This window comes from Syngnathus acus, chromosome 9 (assembly GCF_901709675.1).
Source record: "Syngnathus acus chromosome 9, fSynAcu1.2, whole genome shotgun sequence".
Lineage (NCBI taxonomy): Eukaryota > Metazoa > Chordata > Actinopteri > Syngnathiformes > Syngnathidae > Syngnathus > Syngnathus acus.
In genome coordinates, this window is record NC_051094.1 from 4,235,118 (window position 1) to 4,250,317 (window position 15,200).

Sequence of the window (15,200 nt, forward strand, 5' to 3'; positions counted from 1 at the left end):
TGTAGTGGTACACTTGGCTGGCTTGTGAGACAAAAAAAACAAATAAAAAAACAAATTACCTTTGCATCACATTTACCTACATACATGTGATTAATTAAATGTCCAAGTGGAACCTTTTAGAGTGAAATTCAAACATATTCATGTCGGTTCAGATTTATGCGTGTGATCCGCCCTTGTTGTGACGTCACGCACGTGACTCCGCCCCACCTGCTACTTTAGAATCAGCGGAGGAGCAAAGCAAGCAGATAGATCACCGAGGAGACCATCGAAAACAATACATCTTTATTTATATTGCGCTTTCACCACAGTAACCTCATTTCTTGTCTCCTTCCAGTGTTTTCTTCTTGTTTGTTGTCTCTTATCTGTTATGTTTTGTTCTTCTTCACTATCTTGATTACCATCAATCATGAGAGTGAGGAGCATCATCTGGTGAAAAAGATATGGAGAAACAAAAAGGTAAGCCTGATCACTTTATAAAGAAAAACTACTACTACTACTACTACTAATAATAATAGTTGTTAGTGTGTTAATTGATGAATAGAGAACTTTCCAGGAGTTGCTGTCCTGGGTTAGGGTTCCTTGACCTGCAATCCCATAAAGTGAATGGTCTGATGGTCGGAAAGCTTTCACGATGTTTCAAAGGCTCTGCTAAAGTCATCTTGGACCATTTCTAGGAAGAATTCTACAATCTTCTATGACCAATGTGCAGTGGTGATTTCCACTATTGTTCTGAAGGTCCTGGAGGAATTTCTTAAAGTGTCTTCAAGGCTACTTGTAGGCTCACTGTAAGGAGATGACGATAAGGAACAAGTCCGTGGAGGCATGTTCAAAAACATCTTCATAATATTACAAAGTGTGTCCCAGTGGGCAATGCTTGATGCTGATTGGACGCAGAATGAAACATCAACATGCTCTTATTCTTCCTTCTCCTTTTTTTTTTCTTCTTCTTCGCTATATTTAACAAACGCGGGATGAAAGAAAAAGCTGCTCCACACCCTCCAACACACACATACACACACACACACACACACACACACACACACACACACACACACACACACACACACACACACACACACACACACACACACAAACTGTGGGGAGTTGTGAAGGATTCCCATCTTTGTGCTAATTCGAGGCTTTGGTTTTTATGGTAAAGCATCTTAAATCTTCTCGACACACACGCACACACACACTCACACACACACACACATTCACACAGAAGTTGCATCCAGTTGAATTGTTGTGCGACTTTGACGTGGATTTTGTGTGTTTGTGTGCGGTTGCATCAAAGCCACAAACAGGAAGCAATGTTGATGTTCAGATAAGTGTGTTTGTGTGTAAGATAAGGTGTGTGTCGTCATTGCAATGATGTGTGAGTGCGTGTGTGTGTTTCTTGTCTTTGCTGATTTCTGCTGGTTTCTTCTGTTGAGTCCTGGTTTCTGCAAGTCTTCTTCTTACTGGTCTTGACTAGTCTTTCCTGGTCCTTATCTGCTTTATTGATAGTTTCTGCTGGTTGTTGCTGAGGTCTGCTCGGTCTCTACCTTAGCGTTGTCGAATGAACAAATGTTTTCTTGACACGTTCATCCAAAAGCATCCAAACAGCATGAAGTCTTTTGTTGACTCACTCTGTGATGATTTCGTCCATGTCTTGTGCAGTGTTGTCCAAGCTGATGTGGGATCTTCAGTCATTCCTTTCAGTTCTGGATTCAGAGAACCTGAGCTACATCGCACAGGCTCAGAAGAAGTCCATCTCAGAGCTGGTGTCCTTGTTGCAGATGCAAGAAGCTCCAGGTTACTGCCTGACCTTGCTTATCTCCACACCTCGCTGACTGTTATTAAGTTCTCACTTGTGTTGTTTGCTTCTAGTGGAGGACGCAGAGTATGTCATCATGAGCTGTCCGTCATCATCGTCGCCTAGCAGCCAGCCATTAAGAGACTCCAACGTCTGGACTAGCAATGCAGTGAGTCCATCCTGACACCGGGGGGGGTGGGGGGGGGGCGCAGAGAAGCATTTGAAATACTAGCATCTGCATTAAAGCCATGTTTGCTTTCAGTTGCTAACTATTTAGCTGTGAACCGGCTAGATCCATTTTGAGAGCCAAGAGAGTCAAAACCAAGAAAAGTAAACAAAAGACGATTGTACGGAGAAGAATCCAGCATAGGGTTCATGTTTGAGGTTCTGGCGCACCCACTAAGTTCTTGTCAAAAGACAGACATCAAAGATGGAAACTGGACCAGAACCAGAACTTTCTTTTCTGGTATTCGAGAAGAACAGCAGGCTACGTTGTGATGTGGTGCACTAATGACAGAGTCCTCCTGAGGTTTGGTAGGAGACGGCTTGTGTGTAATGTGTTTGCGAGTGCGCGACAGGATGTTTATATATATGAGGCCATCTCTCGTGTATTTGCCTTCCTATTGGCCGAACGCTTTGCTGAGGCAGGAAGTGGTCACTGATGGCGGCTGATTAGCGTCTGGCCTACGTGATGGACACACACACACACACCGATACTGAATGTGCACACTCCTGTGGGACATTCGATCTGTTAGTCATTCATTTTACAATCATCTTGGTAGCCACGTGACCCACCTGATCACTCATTTGATCCAATTTCAAGGTCCCTGCAGCACCGCACCAGCCACCAGGGGGCGCTAAAGCTCAAGGCGGTGATTGTAACGATGATGAAGATACCTATGAAGAGGCACAACCCTTCAAAGCTGACAGCACCAATCACCTGGGTACGTGCGCAGACACACACGCACACATGGCGGCGATAATATCTTGGTGATCCTAGCAGAGCGAGCTGAGTCAGAGAACAGCTACTACGAGTCATATGGCGAGGATGCTGAGGATGACGATGATGAAGAGCACATGAAGGACAGAGCTCACTACATCCAATGGAGTTCCTCTCAGCCTTGTCTCAGGCCCCCTCCTGAGTCTCGCCTGTGTGGGTACCTGTGGAGGAGGAAGTGGTTGGGACAATGGACCAAGGAGCTCTTCATCATCAGAAACCACCTTCTGCTGGTGCGTCTGCCTTCTGCCAATTTTCAATTTTAGTTTTTATTTGCAATTTCATTTTTGCTCTTAATTTCTTTCTGTCATTTTTCATTTTCAATTTTAGTTTTGCAAAAGTAAATAACTCACACTAGATTGTTTATATTTTTTAAATGGAATTTAAAAAAATTAAACCAAATTGCAATTCGATGATATTAAAAGATTTATTTATTTTTACATATTTAACTTTTCCCCAATTTCTTTTATATTTTTAACACATTTTCACTCTGTTGTTTGATGAAGCTTAATGGGATTTTGATTTGAATTCACTCAACGGAGTATTTTTAATATTGTTTTAGAATAACATGTTTTAGACCTTGAAATGAATTTTATTTATTTTATTTACCTACTCATCACCTCACTATTATTCATCTCTAATCATACAATTGTTTGCTTTCATTTTGCAATTCCTTTTGCCAGTTATCGCTATCCTCTTTCTCGGCATCTTTCTTCTATGCCGTTTTATGTTTCAGTGCTACAAGTGCGCGAGGGACCTCCTTCCTCATCTGCAACTGAGCCTACGCGGCTGCCAACTAGTCTACAAGCTGAAGAGCAACCGGAAGATTCCGCACCAACTCAAGCTTCTGCTGCTGGGGGCCGATACCCTGGTGTTGGGGTACAGCAGTTTCGAGCAGGCTGAAGAGTGGCGACAGGTTGGCGCATGTGTGGAAGCAGCAGATCTGATATGAAGTGTTCACATTCTGTACTTTGACTTAATTGAGGAGATTCAATTAAAAACAAACTAAAAGACAGAGCACAGTAGCAGTACCAAATAGCATACAGTAATGTAATGTGTGTGTGTTTATCAGGTGATCGAGGAGCTGAGTGTCGGCGAGGAAGATTATCGCACTAACTCAGAACCTCCTCGGTGGTCCCGCAGGGTGAGAAGCACAAAGCGCGCACACACGGATGAGTACATACTGCAGGATCATTATATGATATGATAATATATTATATTGTGCATCATGTTCATACTGTTTGTTGGTTTGTGGACTCAGTCCAGTGCGCTCCTGACACACACCAACCAGCAAGAACCAGCACATCAACAACACAAGAGCAAAGGTACTATTTTACTTTGGATTATGCGCTATGTCGAATATTGTGAGTTTTCGTCAAGGGGCTCGACTGGTACGGCGCCACAAAGTCTGCTGCATAATTGATGAGAGTCAAACTCAAGGCCCGGGGGCCCGATACGGCCCGCCACGTCATTTTATGTGTCCCGCAAAGAGAAATTTCGCATGAACTTTGTGTCATAACTAAAATTACAATTTCTTTAAAAGAAACTAGAAAAATTGCTAGCAATTTCTATTACATTCATTGGTTTAAAATATAAAATACTAATTTTAAAATAAAAACACAATTGGCTCAAAAACAATCGGCGTAATGATGGCGTATGTATTTTTCAGGTGTGGTGAGCGTGCTGATGAACTGTCAGTGGCAGAGTCTCTTGTGTCAAGTGGAGGCGGGAAATCTCAATATGTTCGCGGAGGACGCAGAAGAGGATGGGGACCGTCGGAGCCAGACTCGCTCTCCTCAGTACACGGTACGGTTGCGAGGCTGCGAGGTGAAAGCGGCGCCCGATGGCGAGCGACCACACAGGATCACGCTGAGTGTGCTCGGTGAGCAGGTGGCTGTAGTGGAGGTGAGTGATGGCGCTGGGACGGCGAGTGGAGCAAACGGGAAGTAAGGTGACGCATGCGTGACGCTCTCGCAGGTAAGTTCGGCAGATGAGAAGCGGCGATGGACGCGCCTCCTGAAGGACGCGGTGGACTGTTGCTCTGAGGGCAAGACACAGCAACACAACAGGTCAGTCAGTGTTGCCGTAGCGACGCATAGTGACCTTTTTTAAGATTAAATTAGACATTTGCAATTTTGGGATAAATTACCGTTTTTTTTCATGTATAATGCGCAAAATTTAACAAATTTATTGTCCTAAAATCTGGGGTGCGCATTATACATGGGTACAATTTTTTTTTTTTTTTTTTTTGTATCCGGATATCATACGGAGGCCGGCATTACAGATGCGCTTTCTTCTCTGCTGTTCACTTCAAACACGCTCCATACGAACACAATGCTCTCGTATCAGACGCTTGCTCGATCACCTGCTCGTTTGCTGTCACAATGTACCCTACACAAATCCGAAACATTTCTTCGCTATTGAGTTTGCTAGCGCATGCGCAGTGATACTGACCGGCAGAATAACATCCGGTTGTTCCCAAAGATGATCTTTTTTCTGAAATAATTTTACGTTTACGGACTTAAGTAGGAGTCAAAATTTGGGTGCGTATTATACATGGGTACAGGCTTTTTTCCAGCATCAACATGCCATTTCTAGGGTGCGTATTATACATGGGGGCGCATTATACATGGAAAAACGTGTAAATAATGAAATGCAGAATGAGAACGTACAAAAAACATGGAATGATTTCCAATGTAATGATATTGAATGATAAATAATCTCAAAAGATGTGGTGACGCTTGATGTTTGCATCCTCAGCGGACGCTCGCTGAACACATACATGGACCAACCATTCCACGCCAGCTTGGCCGCTCCGCCGCTACAACCCGTCTACTCCAACACTCCCATGCTGGAGCACATGGTACGAACCGCCTTGTCACCTCACAGGTGTCACCTCTGTGACCCATTTCTTCTCTTGTGTCATCTGACAACTTCAGGGCTCTCAGGACACCATGACCTACACCAACGCCACCTTCAGTAGCAACAGTGAGTTAGCACGCGGATGGATAACACAGCCCAATTGGTCTGAAATTCTTGCCATTTGTTTCAGAATTAGCATGTTTAGCATGAACCATTAGCTTAGCATCAGTGTGTGTGTGCTTGTGTGTGTTCCAGACAGGAAGTGGTCTGAAGTAGCGCCACGTGGCATCCAGAAGTTGGAGCTGACGGGCAGAAAAAGTGTGCCCTTGAGGGCCGGTTCTGAGGCTAACCTGGTGTCGGCGAGCAATAAAAATAAACGCTCGTCCTTCAGACAGTCGCTCACCGTGTGCAGCGAGCGGGCGCAGGTGATTGACAATCACAATTGACCACATATTCATTTCAGGAACCGAACTGTACTTCAGAACTCAGTTTTCTGTTTTTTGGGGGGGGGTTCTTTTCGGTCATTGCTGGTTTATGTTGGTCACGATTGTTTTTACTAGTGTGTCCTTGTCATTCCTGGTTTGACCTTCTGGTTCTACTCATCTCCTTACTAGTTTTTAATAGTCTATCCTGGTCTTCCCTGGTGTCTACGCGCGTACTGGTATTTGCTAGTTTCTAATGTACTCTCCTACTTTTCCCTGGTCCAGGCCAGTCTGCTAAACCCTTTCCTGCGTCGTACAGCATCCGTGAAGACCTCGCTCAGACGAGCTCCATCCACACTCTTCATTGAGCACGGGAAGGTTTTCCAGAGGAGGAAGGTCAGCATCCACATGTCCAATTTCTTCTTCTTCTTTTGCTTCTCAAGCTTTTGCTGCTTCAGTTTCTATTCATGTCACTTTTGTCGTATTAAATATCATATGGGAAATTCTAAGAACAGAAAATTGACATTATTTCTATGCAATTTGAAGGAAAATGTTACATTGGGATATATGAGTCTTTCTTTAAAATGCTCCGTCATCGTTTTTGGTAGAAATTTTATGTCTCCAAAGTACCAGTGGTATTGGTACTTTGTATTGTATTGGTGACTGCTCAAGAACTGAGTGCTCATACTGATATTGGTCTGAAAAAAAGTGGTCTCAAATTTCCCTGATAATGCTAATCGTTAAGTTACTAATATGTTGCCGTGGTGACAAGTGATCGTTTTCACAGGAATGGGAGACCAAAGCTGCTACCTGAGACCATGCAACCATGTGACGAAGAGCCCACGTGACCATATAACTTGGCTTGGTGATGTGTTCATGCAACCAAGATTGTTATATTTAATTTATATTGTTTAGATCATGACTGTATCCTTTAACTTATTATTTTTGTCACACAAAATAGCAGACTTTAATGGGTTGAAACACATTAAGCGGTTTTTTTTTTCATGATCAATGTGTGTGTGTGTGTGTCATGTTTGCACTTCTTCCAAACTACAAAAACACAAATCATCACTTTTTATCAAAGTTTTTTTTAAAATTTAAATCTCACCTTAGAATCACATTTTGACAAATATGAAGTTTTTGTGTCTATGGTGTTTATCGTTCACATCACATTCATCATCCACGTGAGAAACAACACTATTTTTCTGAAATTGCCTTATATTAAATTATTAATGTCTGTAAATGAGCTGAGCATTCAATGCTGATTAGTTTTTGATCCTGTCACATTAAGATCACACATGCAGCAGGCGTGTAACACAAAATTCATTATTAGAAATCATCAAAAACATCCAAAGAATTGAAATAAAAACAACAAACATGAAGTTAGTGACTCCGAATTACTCCAAAACTATCAAAACAAAGCGCTCATCTCATATCTAAAATGTCATCTCCATTTTGAATGGTGATGACTCGCTTGACAGAAGATGCGAAATGGCTGACATGGTGCGAACGTGATGTTATCAGTCTGCGCTGATGTATGAATCATGTCATCGTTTTATATTGACTTTCTCTCAGCCGATTTCAGCTTTTGTCCTGGTCAGTATGCTAAGCTACGATAACCTGGATGCTAACCGCTAGCGTTGTCAAGCTAATCCTAACAGTAGCTTCCCTTGTGGCTTTGGTAAAGTTGAAAACCACAAAGTTTTTCAGTAACTGCTCAATGATTTAGCATCACATACAGACAGCTCCTTTCTTCAGAGTGGAAAGCAGCAATGTTTTGTTTTTGTGCCTGCTCAACATGTTTTAGCAATTACGTCAAATGCTAACGTTAGCTTTGTGGAGTGGGCGTGTCTCCAGCGTGGCAGTCAGAAGAGACATGCTCTCTTCTTAAGGTGGTTCTGCTTCCAGAGGGAAAGCTGTTCAAACTCCTCCGGCGTCATTGCGAACACGTTGGCGAACTCTTCCCGCGACAGATGTCTCTGCACGTACACACCACACTTATTATTAGCTCTCATGCTACCGCGCGTGTACCTGAGTAGGCCTGCTCAATATTGGCATAGCATGTGTTAGTCGTACATTTTAGCAATTATACCAAAGGACATGAAATCCATATCAAAATGCCTTGGCGCTCTCTCTACTTAGAATGCTATCTCGCTATCCCTATGTAGCATTTTCATCACTTCTTCTTGAGAATATATTTACCTCCAATTGCGTTCTGTCGACGCCAGAAGGAAGTGTCCTTCGTCCTTTGTGGTTGACCACCAGCATCTCATATGGGTAAATCTGGCGAAGAAGAGTGTTGTTATGGTGACTAGTCCTCAATTAAGTTACGTCCACCTGTGTGATGTCATGACAGGGTCATGTTTACCTTGAACTCCAGCACACTGGGCAGCGAGCGGCCTCGGTCCAACGCAGCTTCGCCGTTCTGACACACAAACACACAAACATCACCACAACATGGCCGACCCGCGGCACAACGATGAAGGCACACTCTACCTGAACACCTGCGGGAGACACACACATGCACACAAACACACACATTAGAACAACAGCATGCGGGCCTGGAAGCACTATGTACCTGTACCTGCAACGGGCTTCTCCGACGGGCTGAATTTTGTCGACTGCAACTGGAATTCACAAGATCACCAATGCAATGGTGAGCACCTGAAGGCCACGTGAATGTATCTCTCTCGCTCTCTCACACACAAACACACACACTCACTCTGGCTAGGCCTGCCCCAGAGGTTGCTGGGAAACAAACGATGCGGGAGGTGGCGCCACCTGCAGAGGAGATAGGAAGTGACAACGAGGCGTTCAGGTTCATCACGCACGGACCAACGGCACCTTGTCAGACCATGATGTCATTCATCTATATTGAAAGTAGTGTACAAAGTTGAGGAACTTGTAAGCCAAGTTACCAATGGATGCGGGCTTGATGACATCATCATAAGGCGCCATGCAGTACCTGCGTGCTGGCTGCGGTCCGGAAGCGAGCGTGTTTTTCTCTTCAGTGGAGCAGCTGACTTTTCCAGCTCCTCCTTCAGGATGATCCTTCCTAGGTTGGACTGAATCTGAAGCCAAAAGCGAGGTGGTGTGATTACAAAGGCACTCATGAAATCATGATGGCACCAAGCCATCCTTCCCACCTTGTTCAGTTCCTGCATGTGAAGCGCTCGCAAGCCCCAAACTTTATCGTCTTCTTCGTCCTCCTCTTCTTCTTCTTGCCTGCCCTCACTCCTGCGACACGCCTTCTCCTTCTCTAAGGGAAGAGCACGTCATTCGTATAAAATATAAAAATGAAACACTAAAATGAAATGTACGTGTTTTAGTGAAATTTAGTCGTATTGCCCTAAAATATTGAAATGTTTAAATTAGTCAAGAAATGCCCCACCACATTTTCCCACCCATTTTTTTAATGTGAAATTTGTGGAAATTTTGCGACGTGGGGGAAAAAAAAAGTCCAACATGCTCCGAGTGTCTTCAATACGATGACAATGTAATACTTTGAATCTGTGACTTAATAAAGAAACAAAACAAAGAAGGAAGAGGACCAAGAGAAGAGAGTAAATGTTTCAATCGTACCAAAGACGGCGGAGGAGGGCGGGCAAGGCCAGTGTTCCGTTTCAATCTTGGAGGGAACGTTCGGGTCCGGAGGCTCGGCGGCGGGAAACTTTGACGACTCGATAATGAGATCCTCCAAGTGTTTCCCCGCGGCAAGTCCTGAAGACGACGCGCCTGCACACATGCCATGGTGTCCAATTAGCTCATGATGCTAAACGCTAGGAATTAACAGGTGACCAACGGACCTCTTCTGTAGATGGGAGGCTTCTTGTAGATGTTACTTCCATTATCTGGAGCAGCAAAATTGACATTGAGAAATAGGCCCCATCATGTTTAAAGCATGATAAATAGAGAAGACTAGACAGCATATGCAAATGAAGCACAAAGGCAGTTTACCAGGCCTGTGGAAGTGTTGTAGGATCTTGGAAGGTTGTGTGTTTTGTGCATGTTGCATTTGAAGCGTGCGTTGCGTGTGTGGCGATGGTGTGGTGTTGCCGCTGTTGCGCTTCGAAGCCGGCGACGAGTCGCCAGGAGAACCTTTCTCCGGCCACGCTCTGCACTCCTGGAAAGGTTGACACAGATCAGGAGAAAGCAGAAACAAACACGGTGAACTTTGAACTTGGACTTACCTCGGGAGAGGTCGGAGGGGAGAATGAGCCGGGAGACAGAGAACTCTGCGAACATTTAGTTCAGCGTAAAAATAAACATGAATCATTATTCCAAAAAATTTTGTCATTATTAGAAATGAATGAGACCACTCACTGCAGTTAAATAATAGTCATCATCATAATAACAAAAATTGCTCATTATAATTAGGAACTATTACACATTCAAACGCAGTGTCGGAGCTATACTTCTCATTTTGTGCAAAGCGAGTCAAGTGACTCACCAACACCTCCAGTGGACTATAGTGGTAGTGCAGCTCGTATGTCATCAGGTCTGGCCTCTCGATGTCCAGGATGGCTTTGTCCTGCGGGAGTGCCGCTAGGTCCTTGTAGACCATCACGTTGTCGTCCACGCGGGCCTGCGGGGCCACAAGGGGTGGGATTTAAAGGGGGAGGGGCCCACGGATGCTGATAACAAAGACGGCTGCTCACCACGATGGCGGCGGCGGGGGATCCCGGCATGTTGGCGCCACCTCGCAGAGACAGCACGCTGCCCGGGGACGTCTGAGGCCTCTGCATGCAACCCATGCGTCAGATGCGGCATGCTAACGCTGGCGGCTAACTCGGATGTTTGTTTACCTTTGGCATCATCATCATGGTGGCGGCTGATTGGTCACTCCCTGGAACCCACACAAAAAGAAGTTATGCATTGGAAATGAATAATCTAAAGGAAAGTGAGTGTGTGAGTGCATTCTGTGTGTACATAAGTGTGTGTGCAGATGTTTTCAAGCATGTGTGTGGGTCAGGTTTATGTGCGTGCTAATATGCGTAGCCCAACAACACCGAGGGCCCGAGTTATGAAAGATGACCGTGTGGGCACGCACTAACACAAACATGTGATTAACACACACGTATGAGGCACACAAGTACACGACATCACAATGGGCCTCAGCTCTGGATGGTCCCTTGGAACACAAAGAGATCATTCCAGAATGTTGTCATTCCAGAATGAATGGTAGAGCGCTAACATGTGTCTCACACGCACACTTCACTGACAACATGAGCTTTGATTGACACCCACTCATTGTGTCATCATCTCTTGAGTCATGTATTGATCTGCGATTTTAATTATGCATGACGATCTGCTCATTCAATATTCATGAGTCATCGTCATGTGGGGGCTGAGGTCACTTTCTCCACAACGTGTTGCTTTTCCTTTGACACTAAAGTAGAGATTGTGGATTATAATCACAACGTGCTATGTTGAAATAGCATTTGTGTGTCTCCACCAATGACAGACACATACTAGTTCAACAAAATGGAGCAATGCGGCAAACTAATATTAACGTCATCAGCGTTACCGTACAGAAATATGCTACGTTAGCATTAGCGTGCATGTTTATTTCGATAAATGACAGGTGAAGGGCAACAAACTGAAAAGCAGCAGAAAAATGGAGACTGGAGTGTCCACGCTAAGCAACGTTAGCATGTGTATTGATTTGGATGAATCATGTCGCTAAAAAGAGTGAGCACCAATGGATTATATCAAATAACTTAATAGGATGCTTGCAATTTTGACTGACCATATACCAAATGCAAAAGGACAGCAACATGTTTAGATAATGTTTGACTAGTTCAAGGTCACAGAAGACAATAGTATTTCCTTTTAGTCTCAAGAGAGAGCTCACTAACAATCAATCAATACAAGGACCGATAACTCAGAGCTGAGTATCACCTTCATTAAGTGATGCCACCAACATCCCATAATCTCACTACTCAGTCTGGTCATATTTTACTTATCAAAAATATTGCTAAGCAACCACAAGGTTTATGATAAATTTGTTTTTTGTCCGACAGGCCCTGAATGCACCATGATGAAACAAAAGTCAGGAAAGGTCAAGTTTTGGCTTTAAATTAGACCTCCCCACTTGGTCTGTGTGTGCGTGTGTAAAACAGAGAAGGTCTGCCCGCTCTCAGGACCTGAGCAAGAAGACAATCAGTGACCGCTACTAATGAGCTCATTTACATTTGAACAAAGAAGGAAGTTAAGAATGGGACAAAAAAAAGAGAAGGGAAAAGTCAAACAGATGTTTCCAAACCGTCAAGTTTTCCCAAACGTATATACAGTGTGTAAAAAAGGAAGACTAGAATTGAAAAAGAATGTTTTATGTTCTGATTTTCACATGCCTACACACAGTCATTATATGTGTGTGCGCGCATGTGAGAACGCAGAGGGGTCTATTTTAGGCCAGCAGCACCTTCAGCACATCACCGTCGGCCGATTGGTAGAGCGGTGCCGGCCGTCACCTAGCAACCGGCTGCTATCTGTCAGCATTCTGCTGATGTTTGCCGGACAAGTGGGAAGCTTCGGATGAATCCGTGAAAGTAACGACAACACTCTGTGTGTGCGTGTGTGTGTGTGTGTGTGTGTATATATATATCTATATCGATATAGATATATATATACACAGTGATCCCTCGCTACTTCGCGTTTCGTTTACCGCGGCTTCCCTACATGGCAGATTTTTTTTTCCAAATTAAAAAAAAACACAAAGTCAAAATAAAACTTCTAAATTGAGGAAACACGTGTCTAACCTTTAGGCCAATGTAGTATTGCACCAAATGTTCGTTTACATTCCTTTAGAAGTCCGTTTTTGCGAATTAGTATCTTTCCGCTAACTCGTTAGCCTGCCCAGTACTTCTTGTTGGTGACCGTACTTCGTGGATTTCACTTATCGCGGGTGGTTTTTGGAACGAGGGATTACTGTATATACATACATATATACTATATATATATATAGAGAGAGAGAGAGAGAGAGAGAGAGAGAGAGAGAGAGAGAGAGAGAGAGAGAGAGAGAGAGAGAGAGAGAGAGAGACTTTCTGTAGTCCATGTTGAAGAATGTAGTGTGTAATAATGATTTGGTTGTGTCAGAGTGTTCATTAAGTGTTGTGTGAGCAAAAAAAAAACATAAGTGGGTGCATTTGTGTGTTTCAGTAGAGTGTGAGAGAGCATTAGATCAGTGTGCGTGGAAGCGTTTGAGTGAAGCGTGTGAGAGCGCTTGAGTCGAGTTCACAAGAGCATTTCAGTTGTGTGTGTGTGAGAGGGGATCGTGAATTTTGCCCCGCCGGCCCCTTATAGCTTATCTCAGCCGCACACACGCACGACCACACCCACATGACATTGGCCTGTAACGGACGCCGTCATTGGCCAAGGCGTCACTAGTTGGGTTGCGTTGTGATTGACAGGATGGAAAAGTTCCGGAATTTGCTGGAATGTTCTTTACCTTCAACTTTTAGCTTTGTTCCAAAAATAAATTTAAAAAAAGTTGCCACTTGAGAGCGAAACACATGATTATTCATGATGCTGTCGCCATAACAACAGTGTGTTGTCCATCTGTCAGTTTAGTCAGATTTAACATTTCAGCACTTGAATCATTTTGTGTCTGTTGTCAATTTAAAAAAACACACACACTCACACACATAGGGTGTACTTGTAGCCTCATTCCTGCATCACAGCCCCCACCTCAGCCCCCTGCTGCTTTCACAGATAAGCAGCGCCGACGCAATGACAACACAACACAAACACACATTCAGTTTTGCATTATAACGCAGGTGTATCATGTCGTCATCGTGACTTCATTTGTTGGTGACGTCACAATATGGCTACCTAACATGGAGCTCCTGCATGCACAGGCCATTCAAGGCGCTGCTCCAAACGATGTGACGCTAGCAGGCTATCATCTGTGATGTGGAGTCAACCAATCAGCAATTTGACACTGTCATCGCACTCACTCTAATGGCGCCTTGATGCTAAGCTACTTCTGCTATATTGTTTGTACCTGTGCAATATTACAGATTTCATTTCTTGTGGGGGTTTAGAGTAAACATTCACTTTACTAATTGAAGGGGGGGGGGCTCAATTCAAGTATACATGGGCTCGTTATAAAACTTTTCATTTTGTCAAAGTGCTGATATAGCATGTCTCACAATTCTTCACAGCAAGGGTGAGAACAAGCGGTGTCAATACATTTTTAAAAAGTGTTTAAAATATGGAGGAGTAAAGCTACTTCAAAATCTACAGTTTTGATGTGGTTTTTTTTGTATCTCTCTATCACTTTTTTTTTTTTTTTTTACTATTACGGGTATGAAACGTACCTACGTGACGAATGGCGTTTCACTGTACCTGTGAGTCAGTGGGCCTGAGTGTGTTACATAAAATCATCCCGCCTTAATCCCTCCTCTTCTTCCCCGCTCCCCCTACGCCATGTTCTGACGTCAGTGTCTTCTCATCATACATAAATCAATCATCGCAAGCAACGATGACGATGATGAAGAGCGTTCACGGCGGCACAAACTTCCACTCAGAAGCCGGCCTTCAGATATTGACGCTCACGACTTTTTTGGGGTGGGCGCGCGCCGATACACGTACACGCGCATCTATGAACAAGTTCACTTCGCGCGACATCATGGCCGAACGCACCCGCGCAAGTCGCGATACGTAGCGCCAAATATCCAACACGTAAATATATCCCCCTCACACGTTCATCATATTCCATTAATGCTAATAACGTGAAGTCATCAAATAAATGAGACTCTCCTTACCTGCGTGCGCGCGTCTGTGCGTGCGCGTTCCACGCGTCCTGCGCGTGTGAGCTGCATCCAGCGGGCGAGCGAACGAGCGAGTGAACCTCCGCACTCGCTCCCGCCTCTTCATGTACGCGTGTGCCCGCGTACTTGCGTGTGCATGGAGCAGTCCATTAGCCGCAGCCTGGGGGGTGTCGAGGTGCGTAAGAGTGCCTTTAAAACATGATGAAATACACACACGTTAATTTATTTTACAAAACATTGGTATGAATAACACAGCGTAAATGATATAATATTTGGTGGCTTTTTTAATCAATAACATTTCCATGCTAAATCTTTAATCTCGTCTCATTTTTGTCTTCCAGACTGAAATA

General features: G+C 44.0%; 2 protein-coding genes across 4 annotated transcripts; one reads left to right on the top strand and one right to left on the bottom strand.

The window, feature by feature from the left end:
• The first annotated feature begins 231 nt into the window (after positions 1-231).
• Positions 232-7,458, top strand: si:dkey-220o5.5 (actin filament-associated protein 1-like 2). 3 transcript variants are annotated; one of them, XR_005098764.1, is made up of 15 exons: positions 232-456; positions 1,660-1,794; positions 1,870-1,964; positions 2,619-2,739; positions 2,796-3,025; positions 3,529-3,708; positions 3,865-3,936; positions 4,054-4,117; positions 4,462-4,697; positions 4,770-4,861; positions 5,553-5,655; positions 5,726-5,780; positions 5,910-6,079; positions 6,396-6,472; positions 6,864-6,879. XR_005098764.1 is itself a non-coding variant. In XM_037259013.1 (15 exons), exons 1-15 carry the CDS (start codon positions 441-443, stop codon positions 6,888-6,890), a joined length of 1,707 nt encoding a protein of 568 aa, XP_037114908.1. In that variant the 5' UTR covers positions 232-440; the 3' UTR covers positions 6,891-7,458. The 3 variants fall into 3 exon arrangements, 2 of the variants coding, with proteins under 2 accessions (XP_037114908.1, XP_037114909.1); XM_037259013.1 differs by having other exon boundaries at positions 6,362-6,472; positions 6,864-7,458; XM_037259014.1 differs by having other exon boundaries at positions 2,799-3,025; positions 6,362-6,472; positions 6,864-7,458.
• On the bottom strand, positions 7,211-14,971 carry LOC119127221 (dematin-like). Its single transcript, XM_037259090.1, has 16 exons — positions 14,845-14,971; positions 10,882-10,922; positions 10,735-10,815; positions 10,527-10,661; positions 10,267-10,311; positions 10,034-10,199; positions 9,883-9,927; positions 9,659-9,811; positions 9,223-9,335; positions 9,042-9,147; positions 8,799-8,857; positions 8,661-8,703; positions 8,573-8,580; positions 8,445-8,501; positions 8,279-8,359; positions 7,211-8,055 (listed from the first exon to the last, which is right to left on the bottom strand). The coding sequence occupies exons 1-16, from the start codon at positions 14,954-14,956 to the stop codon at positions 7,942-7,944; spliced, it is 1,359 nt and encodes a 452-aa protein (XP_037114985.1). The 5' UTR covers positions 14,957-14,971; the 3' UTR covers positions 7,211-7,941.
• Between the last annotated feature and the right edge of the window lie 229 nt (positions 14,972-15,200).

What these genes read in the sequence shown, in the direction of transcription:
- si:dkey-220o5.5 (XM_037259013.1), top strand. An exon ending in TCAGAAACCACCTTCTGCTG is followed by an intron (nt 3,026 to 3,528) that starts GTGCGTCTGCCT and finishes TTTATGTTTCAG; the next exon opens with TGCTACAAGTGCGCGAGGGA. An exon ending in CGCCACCTTCAGTAGCAACA is followed by an intron (nt 5,781 to 5,909) that starts GTGAGTTAGCAC and finishes TGTGTGTTCCAG; the next exon opens with ACAGGAAGTGGTCTGAAGTA.
- LOC119127221 (XM_037259090.1), bottom strand. Translation starts at nt 14,956, where the DNA reads ATGAAGAGGCGGGAGCGAGTGCGGAGGTTCACTCGCTCGTTCGCTCGC. An exon ending in GCACAGACGCGCGCACGCAG is followed by an intron (nt 10,923 to 14,844) that starts GTAAGGAGAGTC and finishes TGTGGGTTCCAG; the next exon opens with GGAGTGACCAATCAGCCGCC. An exon ending in CCATGATGATGATGCCAAAG is followed by an intron (nt 10,816 to 10,881) that starts GTAAACAAACAT and finishes GGTTGCATGCAG; the next exon opens with AGGCCTCAGACGTCCCCGGG.